This window comes from Prunus avium, chromosome 1 (assembly GCF_965620075.1).
Source record: "Prunus avium chromosome 1, drPruAviu1.hap1.1, whole genome shotgun sequence".
In the NCBI taxonomy this organism is placed as follows: domain Eukaryota; kingdom Viridiplantae; phylum Streptophyta; class Magnoliopsida; order Rosales; family Rosaceae; genus Prunus; species Prunus avium.
This window is the reverse complement of record NC_142284.1, coordinates 56,700,854-56,724,651: the sequence shown is the minus strand read 5'-3', so window position 1 is coordinate 56,724,651 and position 23,798 is coordinate 56,700,854. Positions and strand designations below refer to the sequence as shown.

Sequence of the window (23,798 nt, the reverse complement as noted above, 5' to 3'; positions counted from 1 at the left end):
ATTCCAACTCCTCATCAATTCAATTCCTCATAACCCTAGTACAGATTAAGGGAGTTGATTTTCCAACTCCCATTTTGTCCACTTCTTACACTCCCTTTTGTTTTTTTAATACTTTTTACTATAACAAAAAATGAAGTGTAAGTGGACAAAAGAGGAGTGGGGAAATAAACACCCTAAATTAAAACACCAAGCTTATGAAGGTGCCTAAACTATACTCTCTTTTTTTGTTTTTGGTTTTGGCAACGGGAAAATTTGTATGATCATGACTTACTCATTAAGTACCATGTCTTAAAAAAGATTTTTTTTTATATATATATAAAAGTCAATAGAATTTTATTAGATCAATAAAAATAAAGAGTATAAAGGACAAAGACTGTAAAGGTAACCATCCCAATAACAATACGGCAACCATGGGTAAAACTTCCCCAGTGACTTGAACGAGCTGAAAAACTGAAACGATCTAGAGAGAATCACACTTGAAAATAACTTTTTTAAAACCCCTTTCAACCGCCATAATTTCCTCGAATTTAGTCCAATGACGTGTAAAACAAAAACCAACCGCTAACCCTGACATGACTCTCTTAGAAAAAGAATTCTAAAACTTCATAATACGTATAAGATTCATTAATTAACATCTCAGAGTAACATGCGGCATGTCTGTTTCTTTCTATTAATTAATTAAGTGATTATGGGACTTAATTTGGATGAACCCATCACCAAAGGTTTTACAACGTCTTTTTCACTTCAATTGTGTAATTAAAAAAAAATAAAATCATCTATCTCATATTGCTATTGAGATAGCTCCATTTACAGTTTGTTTCCTTTATACTCTTTTTTTCTATTAATCTAATGAAATTTATCGCCTTTTTATGCAAATATAAAATAAAAAATTACCAAAAAAATTTAGGCATGCGCTCAGTTTTCTCACCAGCCTCCAAGGCTATGGAAATTATTTGAGACGACTTGTGTCCTCGGCTGGTCGGTTACCCACACCACACAACTAAAGGGCGTCCCCAAGAGTAGCTATCTGTCTCTAATGACTAATCTCTAAACCAAAGAAGCCAACTCCAAAAGTCCACAAACTTTTGGAAATTTCAAATTTTCATACGAGCTATTGATTGAGCTATATGTTGCTTTCCAAGTATGTCTATGTCAAGTGACCTCAATGGCTATCTGAACCATTCGTCTGATATTTTAATAGTAATATGATTCATGGTATAATTTTAGTTATTTACATGAAATTGATAGTGAAAATGGCTACCAGGATGAGCTCAAAGTCCTCTTCAATCATCATCACTAATGTCACCATCACTTTCCTTTCTTTTGGTGCAAAAGCTCCATAAATAATCTAATCTAGGCTCAACAACTCTTCCACAATGTATAGGATTCCTCACGATTTTATAATAATAGTAGGGTAAGACTAACTTTTGTTTTGAACAAAAAGAATAATAATGTTGCCTCATCTATGTTAACCAAGTGTTGACGAAATGTTGGTAGAAAAAAAAAAGTTAACTCTTGAAGTTCGACCAAGTGGTGAAAAAGGAAAAAAATTACATTACGATTAGGATAGGTCAAGAACTCGATCCCTTTTGGCGTTGATCATTATGGTTCCCTTTGGTTTGGTGGCCTAAACTTGTCTCTGCTTCCGACTTATCGCTTTTGCAGTTTTTGGTTTCGTTTTGTTCTATGATGGTTTGCATTATTGCGTACCTTTGGTTCGTTTTTAGCACTTTTCTAAGGGGGTTTTGGTTCTTGTCCCCCCCCACAAATAGCTTTACCAACAACTTTTTAGAAGAATAATGATAACATACTTATCAACATTAGATATTATTCTATACAAATCATTATTTTTATTGTTCTTTAAAATATCCTAATCATGTTTAGTATTTGAAAAAGTAAGGTGGATTAGCCTATGTCCATGCTTGCCATACACCTCATTAGAACGAACTCATGGGGTCCTTGGCCCTGCAACAATGAGTGAGGGAGAGAGATTTTCATTTTGAAATTCATATGCATCAACTTTGATCCAAAAATAGGTTTTGATGCTTAATGTCTAGCTATCTGTGTCAGAAGTCAGAAGAGTAAATTCCAACTAGGAAAATGCTAGCCAGTAAGTAAATCCACTGTTTTGCTTAGGTGAAAAAGAAAAAGAAAATCTACTTTTTCTACTTTGTTTTTCAACTTAACCAGTGCTTGCTTTCCATGTATGCAATTATTGGAAAATACAAAGTCATCACTCATCAGGCAATGGCGGAAAATGAGACTAAACAAACCATGCTTTTTCATTTTTCATTAACAGATTATATATATAATATATCCATAAAAAGATATAGTAAGTTCAACACAGAAGCATCAAGGAAATGCTAGAAAACAGAGAAAGCAAACAGTTTGAAAATCAGACAAAAACACAAATTTATTAAGGAGATGGAGGCCAACCATACCCTCCATACACTGCATCCCCATTCTGATCAATTCCTTCGTAGAACCTCAGCTCAAGCTCCTCCAGCCTTCCCTCATCATCCCACATCCCATCATAACTCACATCATCATCATCATCATAGTAATCCTCCAATTCACCAGCCACAAATTCCCATGCCAAATACTCAGAAGCATCTGAGAAATCGGAGCAATCTTCCCACTCATTCCTCTCATAGTAGTCCAGAATAAGAGGCCCTAAAACCTTCAATTTTGGGTACTTTTCCTTGAGGAACTTGTCCTCAAGTTGAACATCCCAACACCCTCTCAAATCCAAAAACTCGAGCTCGGTGCAGCTTGAGAGTATTTGAAGAGCGCTTTTTGTGCTGATAAGATGGTATGCCATCTCAAGGTGCTTCAACCTAGGCATTGTGGTGGCAATGGCATGAGCCTCCTCATCCATCAAAGGCTTGCCTGCTGTGTCCAATGGGTGCATGTTCCGGCACAACCCCACGAGCAATTTACAGTTCTTTCCGATTGCCTCCAAAGCCCGAGAACCAATTTTGCCACAGTAGCTAAGATCCAAGAAAGTGATAGTAGAAAGCCTTCCAGCTGTCTGTTCTACTATTGAATCACCTATTTCACTTCTTGGCAGTCTCAAGGTCTGAAGAGAACCAGCACTTGCAAAACCAAGAAAACAGGACTCACATAAAAAAGGACCAATTTATCATAAACCACTCTTCCCCAAACAAAAAGAACAAAAAAACTTAATTAACAAAAGACATTGAATACATGGCCTGAACTACTGATTCTACAAGTACATAAGAATATCATCACGATTGAGCCAGAGGATTCACCTTATACTAAATGCTATGCTGTCTAATGGGTTTGCAAAAAAATAAAAAAGGTCATTTATGGGAGCAAAAACATAGAGCATTATTCACATAGGAGCTAATGGGTTAGAACAAAATTTAAAGAATTCTGCTTACTGTTCAGTGATGTAGGAGAAGATCATGTCATTCTGGAGGCCAGAAACACACAGCTTTCGGAGCGATCCACAACTTCTTGCAATCAGCATTTGAAGCATACGATCAAGGTGCTGAGGCTGGCATCTATTACTCCATTCCTCAATGTCTATCTCTTGCCAACAGTAAGGCCCCATCACTACCTTGCTCCAGGATTGGCAAACCCTTGGGATCACTGTTAGTATATCCTGGAGAGTAAGGTTGCTGAAAATGAGACCCAATGCATCTGGTATTAATTCGTCCCAATGCCGAAAATCAGTTCCCACTTCCATCTAGTCTGCCTGCAGAAAACGAGAAAACCCACAAGTGGAAAATCAGTTTTCAGAGCAAACACTTAGCATTAAAAATGGGAAAGAAAATATGACATTTTAGATAAATCTCATGTAAAAAGAATGAATTTGTCTGAAATTCATGAGAACCACTGTAGCAGGTACCAAAAGAAATAAAGATTCATATACAATGCGTGAGCAGAAGTGAATCCATCATATTTTCCACTAATCATGTAACATTAACAACTGCTGGAAAACAAAATGCCCTTCTATGCCAATAAAAACAAGAAAATTCAGAAGAGGAATTACAAAAGCAAAAATATAAGGCAGAAAATGGACAAACATAAAACATACAGTTGTAGGATAAGATAATCAGAAAAATTAACAGACAAGGAAAATAATTTGGGAGAGAAAGAAGAAAGTTCAAAGAATTAATATCTGCAAAAGAAGACCAAAAAGAAATCAAAGATAAGATATCAAATTAAAAATCTTGTGGTAGATCCAGCAACACCCAGATGTGAGCAATAAAACCAAAACATGGGTGAAACAAAAGAGATTTCAGTCCAAATGAGAGCTAAAAGCAGTGGCCAACCAATAAAAGAATCAAAACCCAGGAGGAGGAAGGCATAAGATGAACAGAGTCCAAATCACTGCATGTGTATCAAAGGGTTGTTTCATTAAGTGCATGACGACCTCCTCACAGATCTAGAGGAGAGCCAAAACACCACTAGGTAACTGAATAAATGAGATAAAGATTTGGGCTTTGAAAACTCATTTTTAATCATTTGGAAACCTCAGAAGCAAAAAGACCAACACTGAACTCGGGCTTATACAAACAAAACCACATCTTTCTGTTGCAGATGCAGTGTGAAATCCCCTGCTTTCCAAACAAGTTCACCATAGTGCAAAAAGATTGCAGCTTTTATCTTCTGCACAAATATTTTTCCTTTTTGAAGAAATTTTTTGACAAAATATATGTTAAAACGTAACAACATACACTGATTATACGCCCTAAAGAAGTGGGCTTTGTTATTTTTCAGGATTTGGATCATGCAACTACTCACCGTGTTATCCGCCAGAGACGCAGGGCAAAAGAAAGAGAGAGAGAGGAAAGCTACAAAATGAAACCCATCTGCTGCCACCAGCAAGCAGAATCCAGAACAACAAAGGTAAAAACAAAAACAAAGAGTGAAAAAGCAACAAATACGTATGAATGAGGTATGAAAAAGGTTAAACTAATTTGAACCCATTTGATGGATTTACACCTCAACACTCTCTCTCTCTCCAACTTAGATAAGGAGAAATTTTTAATTGAAAACTCCAACTTAGAAAATGAATAAATGAAAATTGGACACTGAAAACTGTCAAAATGGGTGTTTAATGATAGTGTTAAATGATATTGGTGTTTGGTGATTGGCATCATCCATCCACATACATACATGTGATTAAAAATAGGATGTGGGGTTTTCTGAAAGATAGGATGTGAGATGACTAAATGAGCAGTAAATACTGTGGAAAGATAGAGACCAGAGAGAGAGAAGTTACTATTTTTTTTTGGACAGAGAGAGAAGTTACAATTTCCAACTGGGGTTTGTGGGAAAGGGAGGCACCGACACGAGTCGGTGGCTTAGAGGAGTGAGAGAGAGAGGTGGTGAACCATCTGGACACTGGAAATTATGGCACTCTCTGATTTTTTTAAACACTAGGTCGAAAATATAGAAACTTGAAACTGGGTTGGTTAAATACATTGACCATAGTTAAAGACCAAGGTTTTAAATTCAAGTTTTTCAACCTACAGGTTCAGTTTTACTCTCTGCAACCTTTCCGGTTTCAAACATGGGATTCTTTGCTACAGTCAATAAGTTTATTTCTTTTTCTTTTTCCTATGAATCTGAGTTAAATCTGTTTGGATGTGCAGTAAATGCAGGTTGGGCATGTGGGCAAAGTCAGATTGAAAAGTGAAGAAGAATGCAACAATAATGTATTTGCCATGCCATTCTTGCTTGTTTACCCTTTTGTCTGTGTTCCATTTTTATGGAACGCCAAGTTTGTTAACAATTCTTCTGGAAATAGCTACTATTATTACTAGAAATTTATCTTATTCTTGTGACTTTGTTTGTGTGGGATCTTTCATTAGTTTCGTGTAACACACTACTTGATTTAGATTGGGATAAGGATTTGGGACCTACTATCTAGATAAACAAAAAAATGAGTTGTTGTAGACCTACGACATGGGCATTGAGATTGGGTGCAACATTATAATCATGAATTATAATGGCAAATGAATCTCACATGCATTAATGGTTGATATTCGTTTACGGCGTGCATGAATTTTGTATTTTGATTTTAGGTCCCATTTGGTTCGCGCTAAGGATTTGATGGAAAATCATTTACTATGTCATTTTTTTTTTTTCCAATGGATGAGAAATTGAAAATTCTTTCCACATGTTTGGTAATACTAGGAAAGTATCCAGAAAACACAACTTTATTTCCCTTTCACGTTTGGTTTGTCTAGGAATAGAAACAAATTTGTATTTTTTTTTTTGTTAAGAAATTCTATGATTGCATTCATAATTCATCCAAAAAAGTCACTAGTCACAAATGACTAATACAAACTAGCCACAAAAAAACCATTACAATAATGGAGCCACCCAAACTTTGTTTAGTTTTTCAATTATACCTCTATTACAAATATGAAATAAATAAAATAAAAAAGGAATGCATTTAGTGCTAAATTGTTCATAGGTACAAATTGGTCATGAAAAACATGCATATAATGATGGTCTTATTTCTCTCTGTTTTTAATAAGTGAAATGAACAAAAGAGATAAAATAAACAAGACAATGCAAGTTTTTCTCTTGTTATAGGAAGGCAATTTGGTGGTACCCATGTTCTGTACAATTCCTAATTTTATTAATAAGTATATATTATGCTTTGGAAAATATACTTTTTTCCTTTTGACTTTCCATGGTTAAAGAATAATTAATTAATCTAGAAAAATCCTTTGCTTTCAACTCACTGGAGCAGAATAGTGAACCCGACCCACGCAAAATGAGGATGCATAGATATAATTTGGATGCTGTGGAAGTGCGAATCTATGAAAAGGTTGTGTGTGCAGTGACTATGAGCCATGCTAAACAGACAAGAAAAAGAGAAAAAGAAAGAGAAGACAGCAAGCAAAACAGGCGAGAGAGAGAGAGCAGCAGCAGTGGAGACAGAGAGGGGGCAGACAGGCTAATTTTTCCACCTACTCCAAATTACAATGGTAAAAAGGTCAAGTGGGGTCTCTGTACTTTTTATTCTTTTTTGGCTCAACTTGCGCGTGGGAGCCCTGCCCCAGTCCATTTTTCAGACTAAAAATGATAACAAATTATTTTAGTAAAAATATACGACATTCCTATTATTTTACTTTAACCAGCATTACTGTTAGATTTGAGATATTTTAATTTTGAAAATTGTAGAAGCCACAACGTTTCCTCAATATACAAACTTACCAATTTTTTATCAAACTAAATTGAGAAGAATAAATTACTATAAAAGGTTGGACTATTAAGCATTTACCTTTCTTAATATAAGTCTTGCAATATGCAAACGACCCACTAATAGTTTGGCAAGTTTCTGCATTTGAATTCTAGTATCTGTGTAGTGTGTGTGAGTTTAGTATTTTATCGCCCCTTACAATATCATCATAAATCTCAAACTATTTTAAATAACTTAAAGAAAAATGAGTTAAGTCTAAACATTAAAAAGCAAAAAAATAAAATAAAATAAATCATTATTGTCTCTAATTAATTTGAAGTTTGAACACAAAAAAAAAGTCGATCGGAACTTTCTCCTCTCTTCTCTCTCAACCCAGACACAACTTCAACCTTCAATCCTCCATGATGACTTAGTCTTTTGTGATTTGGGTTGAAGTGGGTATTGGATATATTAGAGTTATATATGTTTCTTTTTGGAGGTGGAGTTGTTAGCCATGGTGGACACATGTGGGTTCCTGGAGATGTTGTGGCCTTCTCTGGCCGGATGAATGATGGGCGGTAAGGCCTTTTTATTTTGGGTGGTTCTGGTTCCTTGTTAGTGCAGAATTTGTCGGTCTTTCATGATCTCTATGGAGCATTGGTGCTGCAATGAGCCTTCTGGATCCTCGTACTTTCAGCTGAACTTGATTTTGTACTTTATTTTTCTCACTGTCTTGATGGATTTAATTTTTCAGATTATTGTATGCATGAACCTCCATTTAGGGTGTGTTCTTACCGTTAATCTCAATCTCGTGTACTTGCTCATGTTATAATGAATTTCAGCTTGTTCTAAAAAAAAAAAAAAAATTAATTTGAACATTATTTGATTTTGTAAGTCTCACTTGTCACATCATCTTCTTGTGAACTAAATTTAGAAATGTTTCAATGCCTCTACCAAGGTCCCTCTAGTGCAAAGACCTATATGCATGAATACAGAGGGTGTAATGCAAAGCACAAGAGTGGTGGATTTAATTCATAACATTGTTTTGGGTCATATATGAGTGAGAATAAAGACTTGCTACTACACTCTGCATGCATGCATGAATATTGTAGAACTTCCCCATCTAGCACACTGGATTATTTAAGTCTTCCCCAAAAAGATGATCACAAATAAGTACTTTGACCTACCAACCAAAACAAAAATGATGCACATTGACCCTTGTACATCATGCTTCAAGGAAAGAAGGAAAATAAAAATAAAAATAAATAGAATTTCATGTCTTGTTGTGTTTAATATTTTTCATTTAAAAGTAATGGGCCATTCTCGACTAAGTATTTTATGTTAAAGATTTGTTACATACTTCTAAATTCTAATATCGACCCCTGAATTGCATCTAAAAGACTACCAACACATTTAATGAATGCAATCCAATGGCCAAGATTTTGTAACCAATCTTTAACATAAAATACTTATCGAAGAATCTCGCAAAAGTAAAAATACATAAATATTCTCTCTTAGATTTCTTCTGGAAATGGCCTTTAGGGTGCATCAAAGGTTAAACAAGGACAAGCCCACCACCACACCATCTACCACCAAGATTCATTCACTGCATTGAACTCTGAAATTTCGAGGGTTTTTTTGGTAATTCTACTTAATCTTTCCTCAAAACTTAAAATAATGCCCCCCAAGCACACCATTATTTGAAAACATCCATTTTGTGATTGTAGAGGGAGCATCCCTAAACAAACTGCAAGGAAATTAAGAAATCTGTATATTTTTTCAGCATAATCAAGAATCAAGACTACTTGATTTAGGGCATCAAGGGAAAATACTTTTTTTTTTTCTTTATTGGATCAAGGGCAAAGATAGAGATGGACAAACTAGAGGGCATGAGGATGCATATATTAATAATGAAAGGAAATTAATTAATTAATTAATTAATGTTCATGGAAAGTACTGAACCTTGAATTAGGAACTAATTAATCTCTCTGGAGTGGAAGTAGGGCTTTAAGAGCACTTCCACTCAAGGTGTCATGCCCTATCAATATTTTTTTTTGCTTTTCCACTTATTGTCATGGCAACGAAAGGTCAATTACTATTCACATGGGATTAATTTTATTTTTATGTATGAGATTAATATAAAATAAAATAAAATTATATGTATATATAAAAAAAGATTCTGAATTTTTTTGGCAATTTTTCAGATTTTTTTATTTTTATTTTATCTACATCAACGTCCTTGGGCAACAGTATGGGCTATTCTTGCCTAAGAGCCTACCCTGTCATCGCGGAGCCCACCATCTGCCCGGGCTGAATTTGTACGGTGGAGTGGGTTTCTTCAACCTAGGGGGACCTTTTGCCTAGGCTAGCTTTGCGGTGGAAGTGCTCAAAAGAGAATGCTCAGTAGAAAGCAGGCGCTAAACCCTTAAAAAGAAGGGCATCTCATGTTCGCTGTCCTTGGACAGAAGGGGTGTTGTTTGGGTGTCTTTTGACTATTGGGTGGACAAGCAAATTATCACACATTCGAACGAATCGTTAATGGTTTTCCTACAAACCACAAAAACATTAAAGATGAAGAGGTTCTTACCCAAGTTACCTAAATTTGTTTGGCAACCTGGATTCTGCAAGGCTAGATGTAAATTCTGGTTTAATAAGAATGCAACAAAAACCAGCCGAGGTCCATACCTAAATTCTGGTTTGGTTATCTGTTTAAAATGATAACTTTGTTATTGCATCATCATGACTTGAGATCGAAACCGGACCTGGACTCTTACCCTTGAAACTCTCCCTTGTCTTTCAATAAAAAATAAAGGTTTCAGAACAATTCAAAGAACAAGAAGCTCTATATATGCTCAGATTCTAAATGAAATAGTAAATTCTTATCTACTTTGTTTGGTCTTTTTCTTCTTTTGAGGTCACTTTTCCACTCAGAGTGAAATATTAAGATCAAAAGAAGAAAAATGCAGTAACACAACAACAAGACTGCATATTCAGTATTCATTACAGGAGCAAAAGGCAAAAACAAGTTAATGGATACAAAAGAGGAGTATACATTTCCAATCTAGTAACTGTTACTCTTATAGTGGCTTATAACCTGACACAAAATTGACTTCTTCTTCTACACCAGATGCTCCAGTAGATCTCACACGACATTCTACTCCCTGGGAAATGAGAGTATTGGAGGAATGAATCAGTTAAGAAACAGGACAAACTACAGTTATCCATCATAAAACAACTCTACGATAATCTAGAAAGCTTGTTAATGAGGAGGTCCTGCAATGTTTTTCATCTGATCATAATACTATCAAAGAAAATATGCTTTCTAAGACTTGAAATGTACAACTCTAAGTTTAAAAGACTGTCTATATAGTTATCAACTGTTAAAACATGATTGATAAATCTTGTACAAGAAACTAATCCGTGAAAAGTTATGCATGTATGAACAGGACATAAATTATGACTACTAGTTATAGAAATCATGCTGCCACAGCAGTATTCATTCACATAAGTAATCCAAGGTGAGCAGTATCATTATTCTCTTGACAGTTATCCCCTTTCTCATGGAAATGATGCTTCCCCCATGGTAATAGAGGTATGGTTCAGGTAGAAAGCCAAATAAGTTCTAAACACAAAGATGATCATGAAGACAGGGGATGAGCTGATGTATATCAAAACTTGCATTATATCTCAGTATGCTCTTATTTAGGAAGGCAACTGTGAAACACGTCATAACTTGCCCTTTTTCCTCTTTAAAGAATTATACAATAACAATATTGGAATGTGACAAAACTGCAACTCAAGGTACACAAAATGTTAGTACACCACTCTTAAGATTTGTGCAATCAATAGGACAAAGTAAATCCCAAAATCATCACTCAATAAGAATAAGGAAAATGCTAGGGAGACCAACTTGGGAGACCAACTTGGGATACCAACTCTCTAATAGAGCGTGGGACCCATTGTATTGGTGGGCTCCACCTCTATTAGAGAGTTGGTACCCAAGTTGGTCTCCCAAGTTGGTCTCCCTAGCATGACCCATAAGAATAATCAATAACACCCTGCTAACAATGACAGAAATGGGTGATTTGATCAGCTAAAGCTTGGCTCTCAAAACACTATCAGGAATGTTGTTGATTAAAATACAAAAAGTTAACATAGGAGGCACATCAGGATGCAGTCTTCTCAGATGGGAAAAAGGGATGCATCTAGGAAATAGACAATATGGGGAGACTTAAGTTCAGAGCGAGACCTTTACAATTAACATGAAGGATGAGGGATTGGAGGTAAATGGCCCCAAGATAACGTTAAATCAAAACTACAACACCTGCTAGAGATTTGCTTAATTTTGTAGAGATAAATATACCAAGTTTGAATGCCCCTCTCCCATTGATATAAATAAATAAATAAAAGTTTTTTAGCTTCACGGAGAGACTCTGAACAAAACCAAGTTTTTTAGTTTGAATGCCTATCTGCTTAGTTGGTTCCCTCAAGTAAGGAAATTAAACTAGTTTCAGTCAAACTAAACCAATGCATGATCCCATCTAAGTTTGAACCATCACTACACAAGGCAGTAAAATGAGAAGAACAGAACCACATTTCATCTCTTCGCTTAATATATTTCAATATGTGCACAAACTAACAATCTAAGTTTATGCAAATAGTTTAAAGAGAGAGAGGGACAGAAATGGGCAGAGGTCATACCACTTGATTAGCCAGCCAAAGAGAAAATGCTGCATAATGGGTACCTTCTCCAAGACCTCAGCTTTATACATCTTAAGCAATCCACTATTCACTTTGTTCCAATTAGGCACCCCACTGATATCATCCAACAAAGGCGAATGCTCCGAAAACGGACCCTTCTTCACCTTCTTAATAAACTCAATGCCCGAAATATACAAATACTCCTTGGAAAAATTCTCCACTATATCATCATTGTGAATCGACTTGGGTTTCATGTACTTGTGCCCAATCAACTGCGACGACCCGAAAATGAACGGCAAGAAATGGTAGTCGTCGAGACCCCAAACGCCGTGAGACCCCGCCGGCTCCAAGCAATACACCAACTGCAGCTTCCTCATCAAGTCCAAATACTTCACTAAAACCCGGGCCACAACGGCCGGATAATCTTCTTCTTTAATCACGCCCATTCTCGCGAGACAGTACAGCCAAGCAGCGAAGTTGGTCTCGTGTCCAGTACCGTAGTCGATTCTGCTAGGGTTTCCAAAGCTATCTGTGAAATAAGGGACTATCTCGATCGTAGAAGCGTGGAGATGCTCCGGGAGGAACTGGAGCACGAGGGAGTCGCTGGTTTGGGACAAGCGCTCGTGCCAGGAGCGGAACGAAACGTTGCCGTATCGGGCGGCTTGCTTGGTGGGTGGGATTTCGTCGACCCACTGTATTAGGGTTTGGAGAATGGAGACGATGGTGGCGATCGTGGTAGATTCGTGGCATGGGTCGGAGATTTTTTTGGCGCGAATGGAATCGGAGAGGGCGGCGACGAAGCCGAGGAAGTGCTTGCCGGAGAAGGAGTCGTGGAAGCGGCAGAGGTCGTCGGGGGACTGGATGATCTTGGAGGGAGCTTGGAAATGGTAGGGAGGGGAGATTTGGGGGACAGAGAGGGGTTGGGGGACAGGGGCGAGGATGATGGCTTGTTGGGAATTAGGGTTTGGGGGGAGGTTGATGGCCGGGGCTCGGATTGGGCGGTAGTTCGGGGGAGGGGAGATGTCGGAGAAGGAGGGAGGAGGAGCGGCCATAGGGGTTGGGGCTCCGCATTTGCAGCAGGTTGGGGTGGGAAGGGTGGTGGTGCGTGGGGATCCTGAGGAGCTAGGGTTTTGCAGGTAGTGGTGGTGGTGGTCTTCCGTTTTGCAGGAGGTGGGCTGGTGTTGGGGTTCCATTTTTGGAGGAAATGGAGGGAGCGAGGAAGCAGTGGCAAACTGGGGAGCAGTGAGGTTTGGTTAATTGGTGTTATGGTGGGGAGAAGGTGATGGGCTGTGGTCAAGTTTGGATCTTTATGTTTCACATGTTTTAAGCCCAATTCTAATTTTTGTCTTTGGATCAAAAGCCCAATTTCATTTTCTGTGTTACTACGGAATATTCTGTATTGTAGTTCAAATGATTAAAAGAAGTTACGAATACAGAATGTATTTGAATTATAGTTTTTATTCTTCTCTTTAATTTTCGTCTTGTAAGTTTGCTTATGCTCTTGCTCTTGTTGTTGTTGATACATGTTCTTATTCAACAATTTTCCTGAATTAAATGTACAATTTCACATTTATCACCCGAAAAAGAAGAAAAAAAACATTCAATTATGCATAACACTATAATAATCTTCTAGAAACACGCACAGGTTGACGCCATTGCTCAGACGAGTGTTTTACACGTGGAGGTCTGCGGGTCCCACATCGCCGGGAGCAAGTGCTTGCGTCCACGTACACCCACCGCGTTGTAGCTAGCTCCCGTCGTTTTGTCCAAAACGACCTCCCCGGTATAACCCGGGTAAGCCCCTGTTCCAAAAATACCCGTACACGCGCTCACAGCCTCTAAAGGCGCGTCTCTCGTACCCTGAAAATACCCGTTTTCAAACGGGTTCGTCACCGCTCCCGCCAAAACCGTTGCAAGACTGATCACCATTCCGTCAACCCCTACGTCGCCGTTAGGAGGAACTAACGGCGCCGTCTGCGGCCCGTAAATGGGCTGGTGAAACGGCCACGCGCACTGACCCGGACACTGGCTCGCCGGGTTTCCCACCCACGCGTACGCCAGCCTGCCCGTCTTTCTCCCCTCGCCGCCCGACCCGTGCGACCCGCACCGGCTCATGCAGAACCCGTCAACCGCCACATCAGCGTCCGTGAGAACCATGTTGACCGCTGCGTTTCGACCTGTTGATGCTTTGGCTGCTAAAGCCGCCAGTTTTTGGTCCGTGAGTGTTTTCCCGAGAGAGTATGTCTGGTCGAGGATTTGATTCCCTACAGCGACGGTGCAGGGCCCTCCCCTGTACCTTTCTGTAGTCTGCCACCACGATGAGACTGAGGGTTGCGGGGTGTGGTGGGAGCTCAGAGATTGAACAAAGTCGACCAATATGGACCGTTGGATGGGGGAGAACTTGCCATACCATACGACATTGACTGTGATGTTGCCTTTAAGCAGTGGGCCGTTGTGGTACTTGAGCATAAGTGGTTGTTGTTGGACGAGAGCTGAGAGCTTGCGCATGGTGGCTGTACAAGGGCTGAGGAAGGAGGAAAGGGCAAGAAAAAATGTGACCCAGATGGCCAAATGGGAAGTAGAAGCCATTGAGGGGAAGGTTAGAAGTTGTTGCTTGTATTTAAGTGATTCAGAGAGTGATGACTGTGAGGTGTTTGTAAGAAAGCTTGTGAGGCGTATTTATATATAAACAGACGGGTGGAGAGAGTGAGTGATGGGCATGTTTTAAATGCAGCCGCGTGGGTTTTAAGTTTTGACTTGGTTTTATTTGGATTGGATTAATAGTCAGCACAGCACACAGGGTTTTAGTTTGCGATGAACATTATTCACAGATCATATGATATATTTCGATGGAAAGGTTTATTAAGGGTAGGTCGGCTTGTCCTGCGAAGGTTTTGCTTTTGGTGGGTTTTGACTTTTGATATTTTTAATTTGGTAACCTTGTTTCTCAGCATCTTCCTGATGTCTATCCTCAACCATGTTGGTTAAATTCTATCACTCTAGTCATCTATATTTTATTGTAAATTAGTATTCTAGCTACCTATGGCCATTAGTAGAGAACTCACTATAATATTATGCACATCCGACTTGTGAATATTAATAGATCAAATTGGAACAGAAAAAGTTTGAGCATCAACAGTTTACATAATTAATAAGAGCCAAGGTTTCCAGTAATTTTTGCATGTTTCCGGTATACCACATAACTAGTGTATTACCCAATACAAAAATAAATAAATAAATATTTTTACACATCTTCTATGTGTATTAAATGGTACACTAGTCATATGGTATACCCGGAACATACAAATATTTCTCCGAGTTTCCTGTGGGTTTGGTTGATGGAACATACGTACGAACAATATATATACATGGTGGTGGTTTCACTAAATATGGCAGCTAGCTGTAGTGGCGATAAAGGTGGTTTTCAGTAAATCGAACTACCCAACTTAATTTGGTTGGCTACTATGTACCTAATTTGTTTATCAAATTTTAATGACCAAATTATGTGATGACAACACGTATTCAAACATTGGCTCCTCATTCATTCAAACATTGGTGTAGCCAAAAAATAGGCTTTTAAAAAGGGGTTATTCTTTATCAAAATGAGACCTAAACTAGGGTAGAGGTGAAGAACCTTGGAAAACCAAAATGGGGATATAAAGTGTTTTGAATTTTGATGAACAATATCGTGGGTCGGAAAGTTATACAAACCCAAGATAGTGGGGGCAGGCAGTGGGTCGGTGCTAATTTGTGATATTCTGAGCATGAGAGAGAGAGAGAGAGAATGTCGAATTGTCAGGCACTAGACTTGTCGATGTATTGGAGACGATGCACCGCCACGGCGGCCCAATTGCCTATTGCCTATTGGAGTTATATATATATGTGGATAAAGCAGAAAATTGATGGGCGGCTCATGGCTGCCAAATTTGCGGCATGTGGAGCACAATTGACACTTATTATGTACTGCATATTGGTCTTTGTATGGTGCCCCCTTCGACCGCGTTGAGTGTTCTCGAAGGAATTTTGGTTGGAAGGACCTACCACCACTGACGTTCATTATAAGTTAGACAAATAATCAAGGAGAGAAGAAAGAGCACGCACTGTATTAGTATAAGAAGAATTGTTATGGGGGACGATAATTCTACGTGACATATTTGTTAATAGACATTATTATTACGAACTTAGCTACATAAATTACATATATAGCTCAATCAAGTTCTTCTACTATTTTCTACTTTCAATTTTCACAAACATCCAAAGTTTATATAACTCGTTGTTTGTCCTATTCATACCCACCATCGTATGAATACGACGAGAATTACTCAAATGTCCACTAAATACCTCTGATACTTTAGCCATTTAGTCAGATTCTATCTCATACAGCTCTTTTAAGGTTGAGAAATTATTACTTTCAATTGGGAAATTATGTCTAAATTACACTAAATTATAGGGGATAACAAATTTCAGTGAAATGATGAATACACTGTATTAGCGAACAAGACTTAACTCATTGGAAGAGGATCAAAACTTTGGTAAAAGGATGAACATGTTGTCATAACCAACTTGCTTACCTCATATCCACTTATTACTATTTACATACTCACCAAAACAAATAGATTTACAAATATATATATATGGATATGTATTGTTTAATTTAATGTGTATAACTGATATTCTTTTTTCTTCTTTTTTAATTTTTAAATTTTTTTAATTTTAAGAATATGATGGTAAAATGCGGCATTTTTCAGAATACATCACAGATTGTCAAGCAACACTGAAGGGGAAACAAAATAATAGATTTTCATTATTGTAAATGTGATACAAAAAGAATAAAGAATATATATGTTTATTACAAAGGTCATCCCCCTAACAATTATACTTCTCTACATAATGTATACACCTAATATTTCCGAATGTCACATAAGCCATTGTATCTCCTCTAAGAACTCTTCAGAACTCTCATATCTCAAACCAGGGTAGAACAACTTGAGGTTGAAGGGTCAAACAGAGCTGGAAGCAAGAACTTCTTCCCATTAGAACCATGAGCATTGTAGCTAGCACCGGTTGTGGGGTCCACCAAGAGGTTTCCAGCATAACCAGGATAAGCCCCTTTCCCATAAACTCCAGGGCAAGCAGAAGCAGCCTCCAATGGAGCCTCTTTGGGACCTTGGTAGTAGCCATTTCCAAATGGATTGGTCACAGTCCCAGCCAAAAGGCTAGCCAGGTTGATGATCATGCCGTCTAGGCCCACATCGTTGTTGGGGGCCACCAGTGGAGGGCCCTGGGGCCCATAGATGGGCTGGTGGAATGGCCAGGCACATTGGCCAGGGCATTGGGTCTCTGAGTTTCCCACCCAAATGTAAGTAAACTTCTGGGTTTTGCCCCTAATGTGGCTGGAGCTAGAGGAAGAGCTATGGCTTCCACATTTGCTCATGCAAAAACCATCAACCAAAACATCAGATGAGGTCAAAACAACGTTGATTGCATAATTCTGGGCACCCTTTGAGGCCAATTGCTGGATTTGACGAGCAGTGAGGGATTTTCCCAGAGAGTACTTGTCATCCAAGATTTGGGTGCCCAAAGAGAGGGAGAGAGAATATTGTTTCTTGGAACTCAAGAGGTGGTAGTATTTCTCTACGGACTTCCACCACGTGGCAACAGATGGTTGGCCTGAGGTGGGTTTGGATTGGGGAGGAGAAGCAAGGGAGGTGATGAAATCAGAGACGATTGCACGCTGGGAGGGTTTGAAGTTGCCGTACCAGATCAAGTTGATGGAGAATTTGCCAGAGAGGAGAGTGCCATTGTGGTATTGAAATTTCAAAGATGGTTGCTGGGTTTGGTCAGAAGAAGTCTCAGAAAGGCTCCGAGCTGCCGAGCCCAAATGGAACAGAGAGATCAAAAGCACTAATTTCAGAAAAGCAGACATGGTTTCGTGTAAAAATAAAAGTGACAAATTTGAAACGAAGCTCAAAGTTTTTGTGGGTTTGGATTGAATTGGAGAATGGAGAAGGAAATTTGTGTATATATATAGTGGTTAAAAGATGGAGGGAAGAAAGTGCATGGAAGGAGGTAAAAGGGTTGAAACTTTAGCACGTAAAGTGGGAGAGTGAGAGGCCAGCAGGACAACGCGTTGCAAATTTCAAGTGGGTGAAGGGTTTGTTTGGATGGATGGAAAGAATTTGAAGACTTTGCTATCAGATGACAGGTTTGAGCCAGCCAGCTATTTGAATAGAATAGGGATAAAATAAAAGACAGCCCAAGGAGTTATGGGGGGGTTGAAAACGACAGAGTTTTGGGCTCACTCTCTCATGACTGTCGGGGTTTACCTTTTTGTGGAAGAGGAGGACAAAAACGCGTTTGATCTTAAGACTTTACGTGGCGAAGGGTGTGACTAATTATTGATATTTTGTCATGCAAGAGTGAATGCGAAGTTGATTACTATTATTGGTGTACATGTGGCAGCCATTGCCATAATTTTTAATGGATGCTGGTCAAAATAGATCTAGCATGTTCTCCCAACCTTTAATAAGAAAATTAAGGGAACAGAAAAAAATAAATAAAAATGAAGCAAACATATGCCATTTGGGGAGTGAAGTATGAATTTTATTTTCAAGTAGGAAAAACGGGGAATGCAAAATTAGAACATCTTTCAACATTAAGGAGAAAGATATCACTAAATTCAAAGTTAAATGATACGTCTTCAACGAAGTTAATTATGGTTTGAAAATTTGAGTATTTTTTGGTTGTGATTAACTCATCTAGTTACAATATATTAAATCAATTAGTCAACTTGATGCTTTTCCATTAAACAAAATTATAATTATGTTTTCGTCCAAAAAAAAAAAAAATTAGAATTATGTTTGTGTGGAGGAGAAGTTGTTATACAGTGAGCTACTTTTTGACCAAAAACCAAAATACAGTGCGCGACTTTTTGTCCCTCTCATACTCTATGGGCTGTCTCGTCTGTCCCAATTTACTTAGCTGGCTCATCCCTGTCATCTGCTAAGTCTTAGATTCGGTCCCAAGCCAGACCTAAACCAGTCTCTCTTTTTTGGTCGAACCTAAACCAGTCTCACACACACCCAATTTGAACCTCTTTATCTGCTATATAAATACACCCTCTCCCACTCCTCTCATCTCACACCAAAATCACAATCTCTATATCAATCTCTTTGTTTTTCAAAAACCCCAGAAGGAAAATGGCAGTTTTCGGTTTTTCTTCTTCTCTTTTGAAACTCTTTCTTGTTGCCTCTTTGATCCAAGTCTCTTTGGGTTCTAGCAGATTTTTCCAAGTCTCCTTGGCAACAAGGAGGCTCAGTGAGCTTGTCCAAGACCAAACCCAGCTCTTGAAATACCACAATGGCCCTCTTCTTTCTGGCAAAATAGCCATCAACCTCATTTGGTATGGCAACTTCAAGCCTTCCCAGAAAGCCATCATCTCAGATTTCATCACCTCCTTGTCTTCCTCTTCACCCTCCAAAACCACCCCCCCATCCGTCGCCACGTGGTGGAAAACCACTGAAAAATACTACCACCTCAGCTCCAACAAGAAGACCTCTCTCTCCCTCTCTCTGGGAACACAGATTCTAGATGAAAAATACTCCCTTGGGAAATCCCTCACAACCAAACAGATTGTGCAATTGGCCTCTAAGGGTGACCAGAAAAACGCCATCAACGTCGTTTTGACGTCTGCCGACGTGGCTGTTGATGGGTTCTGTATGAACCGATGCGGGACCCACGGGTCTGCTCTTGCCTCCACCAAAACTGGTCTCATCAAGGGCAGCAAGCGTTCCAAGTTTGCTTACATTTGGGTTGGAAACTCAGAGACCCAGTGCCCAGGGCAATGCGCCTGGCCATTCCACCAGCCCATCTATGGGCCCCAGAGCCCACCACTGGTGGCTCCCAACAACGACGTGGGCCTAGACGGCATGGTCATCAACCTGGCTACCCTCCTGGCCGGGACAGCAACCAACCCTTTTGGAAATGGCTACTTCCAGGGCCCAGCTGAGGCTCCATTGGAGGCCGCGTCTGCTTGCCCTGGGATTTATGGGAAAGGGGCTTATCCTGGTTATGCTGGGGACCTCTTGCAGGAGCCCTCGACTGGTGCAAGCTACAATGCCAATGGCGCTAATGGAAGAAAGTACTTGCTTCCAGCTCTCTACGACCCTGCAACATCATCTTGCTCAACTTTGGTTTAGTAGCTGCAGAGATAATTAATATGTATACGATTATGTAGGAGTTAGATATATTCATTGATTTGTTGATTAAATTGTTGGGTTGTGCGGATTATAATAATATAATAGCAGATTGCTTCGATTTGCATTAATTTCCATGAGTATTATCAGATTTTTATCTTTTATACAAGTGAAATACAAAAATTTACGTTACAGAGTTAATTACGCTTAATCACATAAGCTACAAATCTCGTTGATAAGTATAATCAGACTTCCAAGTAAATATAATGTCACCACTTTCTTGTTAATTGAGCTAACTTTGCTTTTCAAACTTCAAAGCTCCCAACGGACTTTTTTACTGGTTATAAGTTTGAGTAAAAAATTGAATATGCAGGCATGCCAAGAAACCGACCATTTGGGTATAATATTATACAGAAAAGAGGAGGCAATTTTTGTTGGCATCTGAATTTACAATTCCCATTCATACACTCTGGACTGAATTTTGCAAATAAATATATACATGATCTTTGTCCTTTTGTGAACTAGGGACAAAGCAAAGGCATCTGTTTGCTCTTCACCATCTTAATTTATGTCTCCCGTCACTTTGGACAGCCCTTTTCTTTTTGCTTGAAGGGGAGCTAGCATTGGTTGAGGATTGTATGTTCTTTGTGAAACAATAAAAATAGGGTTCATCACAATTTAGTACTCTGTAGCTAGTCTCTATCTTTTTTATTTTTACAATTACATGACTTAGTTTTTTAAATTTGTTCGTCAAGGTTATGTCAAATCGATTGCCTACGTGGTATTTATGGGTCCTATATTTTAGTTTTTTAACATTTTTATATGTAATAAAATATTCATATAATTTTTAAAAATCTATTAAAAAATAAGCAGAAAAAAAACTCATCCCTTTCTGCTTTCTGCTCTCTCTCTCTCTCTCTCTTTTTGTATTTTCTTCTCCCCAATAACCCATACCTATCGATAATGTTATGATTGACATTGTTGATAATAGAACGTGCTGACATGTTATCGATTCATTTTCGACGACATCATTGTGTCTTCGTCCTTAATAAAGAACACCAAAGTCTTTGTACAATACACCATGACGAATCTATCTACTTGAGTTTTTAAATTCTTCAAAATTACTGGCATTGGCAATGACTAATGGTAACTGCCAACCCATTCGATCACTAGCGAAGGGATTTATTTCAAAGTAGGGACACAAAGCAGGTGAAGTGCAATAATATAAGATAGATAAGTCAGCATATAACTGTAGAGGGTTCCTTAGCTTTGTCCTCAAAATCTATAAACAAAAAAAAAAAAAATCCGGTTTGACAATTAACTATTCAAATTGTGCAAAGATCATGTTTATATAAAGGCAGACCGCTTCTGTATATAAATATGCACACAAGGGAACTTGGGTGTTACAAGTACGGATCAAATGCCACAGGTTTTTTTTAAATAGAAGTGATAATAAACTAATCTAAATTACGGAGAGGTAAATTCAAACTCAAGTGCTGGGAAATACATCCGCTCTACCAACCTGATTAAAACCATGTAGGATCTAACTTTTGCTTTCGTTCTACCAGATGTGCTACTAATCTTGATTTAAATAAGGGAGATTCACTATTATACCCAATATAGGATCCCAAATTGTTAAAAAATACTATATAAAATGAACTTTATAAACACACCCAAATTCCATTTACAACATAACAAAAAAACTTTTTAACTTCTTTTAAATTACCAAACTGCTATTGATTTCTTAAAATAAATCCAATCTCGAAACACTCAATAGGACATCGAAATAGTTTAATAATCAAAATTATATCCAATAGGAAGCCAACTGTCATTTTTTGAGTTTTTTTTAGTTTGTTTATAGAAATTAAATGGTATAAAATTTATCTATATTATTAATACTAAGAATGATATCATGAATAAATATCTCTTTAAATAAAGGCAAACTCAAATAATAAGAATTCAAGTGACAGTTTTCTGATGCAAATCAGAACAATTTGCTTTTTATATATATTATATAACCCGCATAACAAAAGAAATTTCAACAAATCAATGAATATTATCTACTCCTAATCAGGCGTATACATTTCAGTCTACTAAAAGTTCTCAAACCCCACAAAAGATTTAAACCAAAGTTGAGCAAGATGAAGTTGCAGGGTCATATAGAGCAGGAAGCAAGTACTTTCTTCCATTAGCACCATTGGCATTGTAGCTCGCTCCAGTCGAGGGCTCCTGCAAGAGGGCCCCAGCATAACCAGGATAAGCCCCTTTCCCATAAATCCCAGGGCAAGCAGAAGCAGCCTCCAATGGAGCCTCAGCTGGGCCCTGGAAGTAGCCGTTTCCAAAAGGGTTGGTTGCTGTCCCGGCCAGGAGGGTAGCCAGGTTGATGACCATGCCGTCCAGGCCCACGTCGTTGTTGGGGGCCACCAGTGGTGGGCTCTGGGGTCCATAGATGGGCTGGTGGAATGGCCAGGCGCATTGCCCTGGGCACTGGGTCTCTGAGTTTCCAACCCAAATGTAAGCAAACTTATAACGCTTGCTGCCCTTGATGAGGCCAGTTTTGGTGGAGCCCAAAGCAGACCCGTGGGTCCCGCATCGATTCATACAGAACCCATCAACAGCCACGTCGGCAGATGTCAAAACGACGTTTATGGCGTTTTTCTGGTCACCCTTAGAGGCCAATTGCACAATCTGTTTGCTGGTTAGGGATTTCCCAAGGGAGTATTTTTCATCAAGAATCTGTCTTCCCAGAGAGAGGGAGAGAGAGGTCTTCTTGTTGGAGTTGAGGTGGTAGTATTTTTCAGTGGTTTTCCACCACGTGGCGACGGATGGTGGGGTGGTTTTTGGGGGTGAAGATGAAGACAAGGAGGTGATGAAATCTGAGATGATGGCTTTCTGGGAAGGCTTGAAGTTGCCATACCAAATGAGGTTGATGGCTATTTTGCCAGAAAGAAGAGGGCCATTGTGGTATTTCAAGAGCTGGGTTTGGTCTTGGACAAGCTCACTGAGCCTCCTTGTTGCCAAGGAGACCTGGAAAAATCTGCTAGAACCCAAAGAGACTTGGATTAAAGAGGCAACAAGAAAGAGTTTCAAAAGAGAAGAAGCAGAACCGAAAACTGCCATTTTTCTTTCGGGGTTTTTTTTTAAAGAACAAATAGATTGGTTCAGAGATTCAGAGTGGTAATTTGGAGAGGGTTTTGGTTTCCAAGCTGAGAGGGCTTGTGATTTTTGGTGTGGAATGAGAGTGGGGTTGAAAGGGTATTTATATAGCCGAGGAAAAGGTTTCACAAATAAGGGTTAATTGAATGTGGGAAAGGGTTAAGAAAGAGAAAGAGGAGAGAGAAAGAGAGATATGGGTTTGCTTGCTTGCTTCCCATTCACGACTTGCAGACTGTGGCCAGTAAGAAAAAAGTGACCAAACGGTACCCAAGCGCGTTTCTTTATTTCGAAACGATTAACTCATACCTGCTCTCGGCTCCCCACCTCACGCTTCCACCATGCATTTTCTTTCCACGCTCCAACCACAAATATCAATACCCTTTCCTCTTTTATTTCCTTTCTTTAGTTAAAAAAAAAAAATTACAAGTACACAACTAAAAAGAACCAAACAAAACATCCTTTCCTTTTATAAACATGTGAGAAATTTATAATTAAAATAGCATTTGGATACTGTGAGGGAGTTTGTATTGTACAATTATTCCTTCCACTTTCACGAAAAAAATGTGATCATAATTTTA

At 38.7% G+C, this 23,798-nt stretch overlaps 5 protein-coding genes and 1 pseudogene across 6 annotated transcripts; 1 reads left to right on the top strand and 5 right to left on the bottom strand.

The window, feature by feature from the left end:
- Window positions 1–2,258: 2,258 nt before the first annotated feature.
- FBW2 (F-BOX WITH WD-40 2) lies at window positions 2,259–5,063 on the bottom strand. Of its 2 annotated transcripts, none has more exons than XM_021952528.2 (3): window positions 4,774–5,063; window positions 3,405–3,721; window positions 2,259–3,095 (listed from the first exon to the last, which is right to left on the bottom strand). In XM_021952528.2, the coding sequence occupies exons 2-3, from the start codon at window positions 3,710–3,712 to the stop codon at window positions 2,417–2,419; spliced, it is 987 nt and encodes a 328-aa protein (XP_021808220.1). In that variant the 5' UTR covers window positions 3,713–3,721; window positions 4,774–5,063; the 3' UTR covers window positions 2,259–2,416. The 2 variants fall into 2 exon arrangements, with proteins under 2 accessions (XP_021808220.1, XP_021808221.1); XM_021952529.2 differs by lacking the exon at window positions 4,774–5,063 and adding an exon at window positions 4,302–4,684.
- A 5,071-nt stretch (window positions 5,064–10,134) lies between these two features.
- On the bottom strand, window positions 10,135–13,135 carry LOC110751945 (phosphotyrosyl phosphatase activator (PTPA) family protein). Its single transcript, XM_021952512.2, has 2 exons — window positions 11,870–13,135; window positions 10,135–10,329 (listed from the first exon to the last, which is right to left on the bottom strand). The coding sequence occupies exons 1-2, from the start codon at window positions 13,060–13,062 to the stop codon at window positions 10,323–10,325; spliced, it is 1,200 nt and encodes a 399-aa protein (XP_021808204.2). The 5' UTR covers window positions 13,063–13,135; the 3' UTR covers window positions 10,135–10,322.
- Window positions 13,136–13,309: 174 nt separating this feature from the next.
- LOC110751948 (protein EXORDIUM-like 2 pseudogene) lies at window positions 13,310–14,673 on the bottom strand (annotated as a pseudogene).
- Window positions 14,674–16,651: 1,978 nt separating this feature from the next.
- LOC110751947 (protein PHOSPHATE-INDUCED 1-like) lies at window positions 16,652–17,872 on the bottom strand. The gene has a single exon (XM_021952516.2). It carries the CDS (start codon window positions 17,793–17,795, stop codon window positions 16,836–16,838), a length of 960 nt encoding a protein of 319 aa, XP_021808208.1. The 5' UTR covers window positions 17,796–17,872; the 3' UTR covers window positions 16,652–16,835.
- A 1,093-nt stretch (window positions 17,873–18,965) lies between these two features.
- LOC110751946 (protein PHOSPHATE-INDUCED 1) lies at window positions 18,966–20,195 on the top strand. Its single transcript, XM_021952514.2, has one exon. It carries the CDS (start codon window positions 19,069–19,071, stop codon window positions 20,065–20,067), a length of 999 nt encoding a protein of 332 aa, XP_021808206.1. The 5' UTR covers window positions 18,966–19,068; the 3' UTR covers window positions 20,068–20,195.
- Window positions 20,196–22,028: 1,833 nt separating this feature from the next.
- On the bottom strand, window positions 22,029–23,311 carry LOC110751992 (protein PHOSPHATE-INDUCED 1-like). The gene has a single exon (XM_088247520.1). The coding sequence runs from the start codon at window positions 23,182–23,184 to the stop codon at window positions 22,186–22,188; it is 999 nt and encodes a 332-aa protein (XP_088103646.1). The 5' UTR covers window positions 23,185–23,311; the 3' UTR covers window positions 22,029–22,185.
- Window positions 23,312–23,798: the final 487 nt, after the last annotated feature.

What these genes read in the sequence shown, in the direction of transcription:
- FBW2 (XM_021952528.2), bottom strand. Translation starts at nt 3,712, where the DNA reads ATGGAAGTGGGAACTGATTTTCGGCATTGGGACGAATTAATACCAGAT. An exon ending in TTCTCCTACATCACTGAACA is followed by an intron (nt 3,096 to 3,404) that starts GTAAGCAGAATT and finishes TGGTTTTGCAAG; the next exon opens with TGCTGGTTCTCTTCAGACCT.
- LOC110751945 (XM_021952512.2), bottom strand. Translation starts at nt 13,062, where the DNA reads ATGGAACCCCAACACCAGCCCACCTCCTGCAAAACGGAAGACCACCAC.
- LOC110751947 (XM_021952516.2), bottom strand. Translation starts at nt 17,795, where the DNA reads ATGTCTGCTTTTCTGAAATTAGTGCTTTTGATCTCTCTGTTCCATTTG.
- LOC110751946 (XM_021952514.2), top strand. Translation starts at nt 19,069, where the DNA reads ATGGCAGTTTTCGGTTTTTCTTCTTCTCTTTTGAAACTCTTTCTTGTT.
- LOC110751992 (XM_088247520.1), bottom strand. Translation starts at nt 23,184, where the DNA reads ATGGCAGTTTTCGGTTCTGCTTCTTCTCTTTTGAAACTCTTTCTTGTT.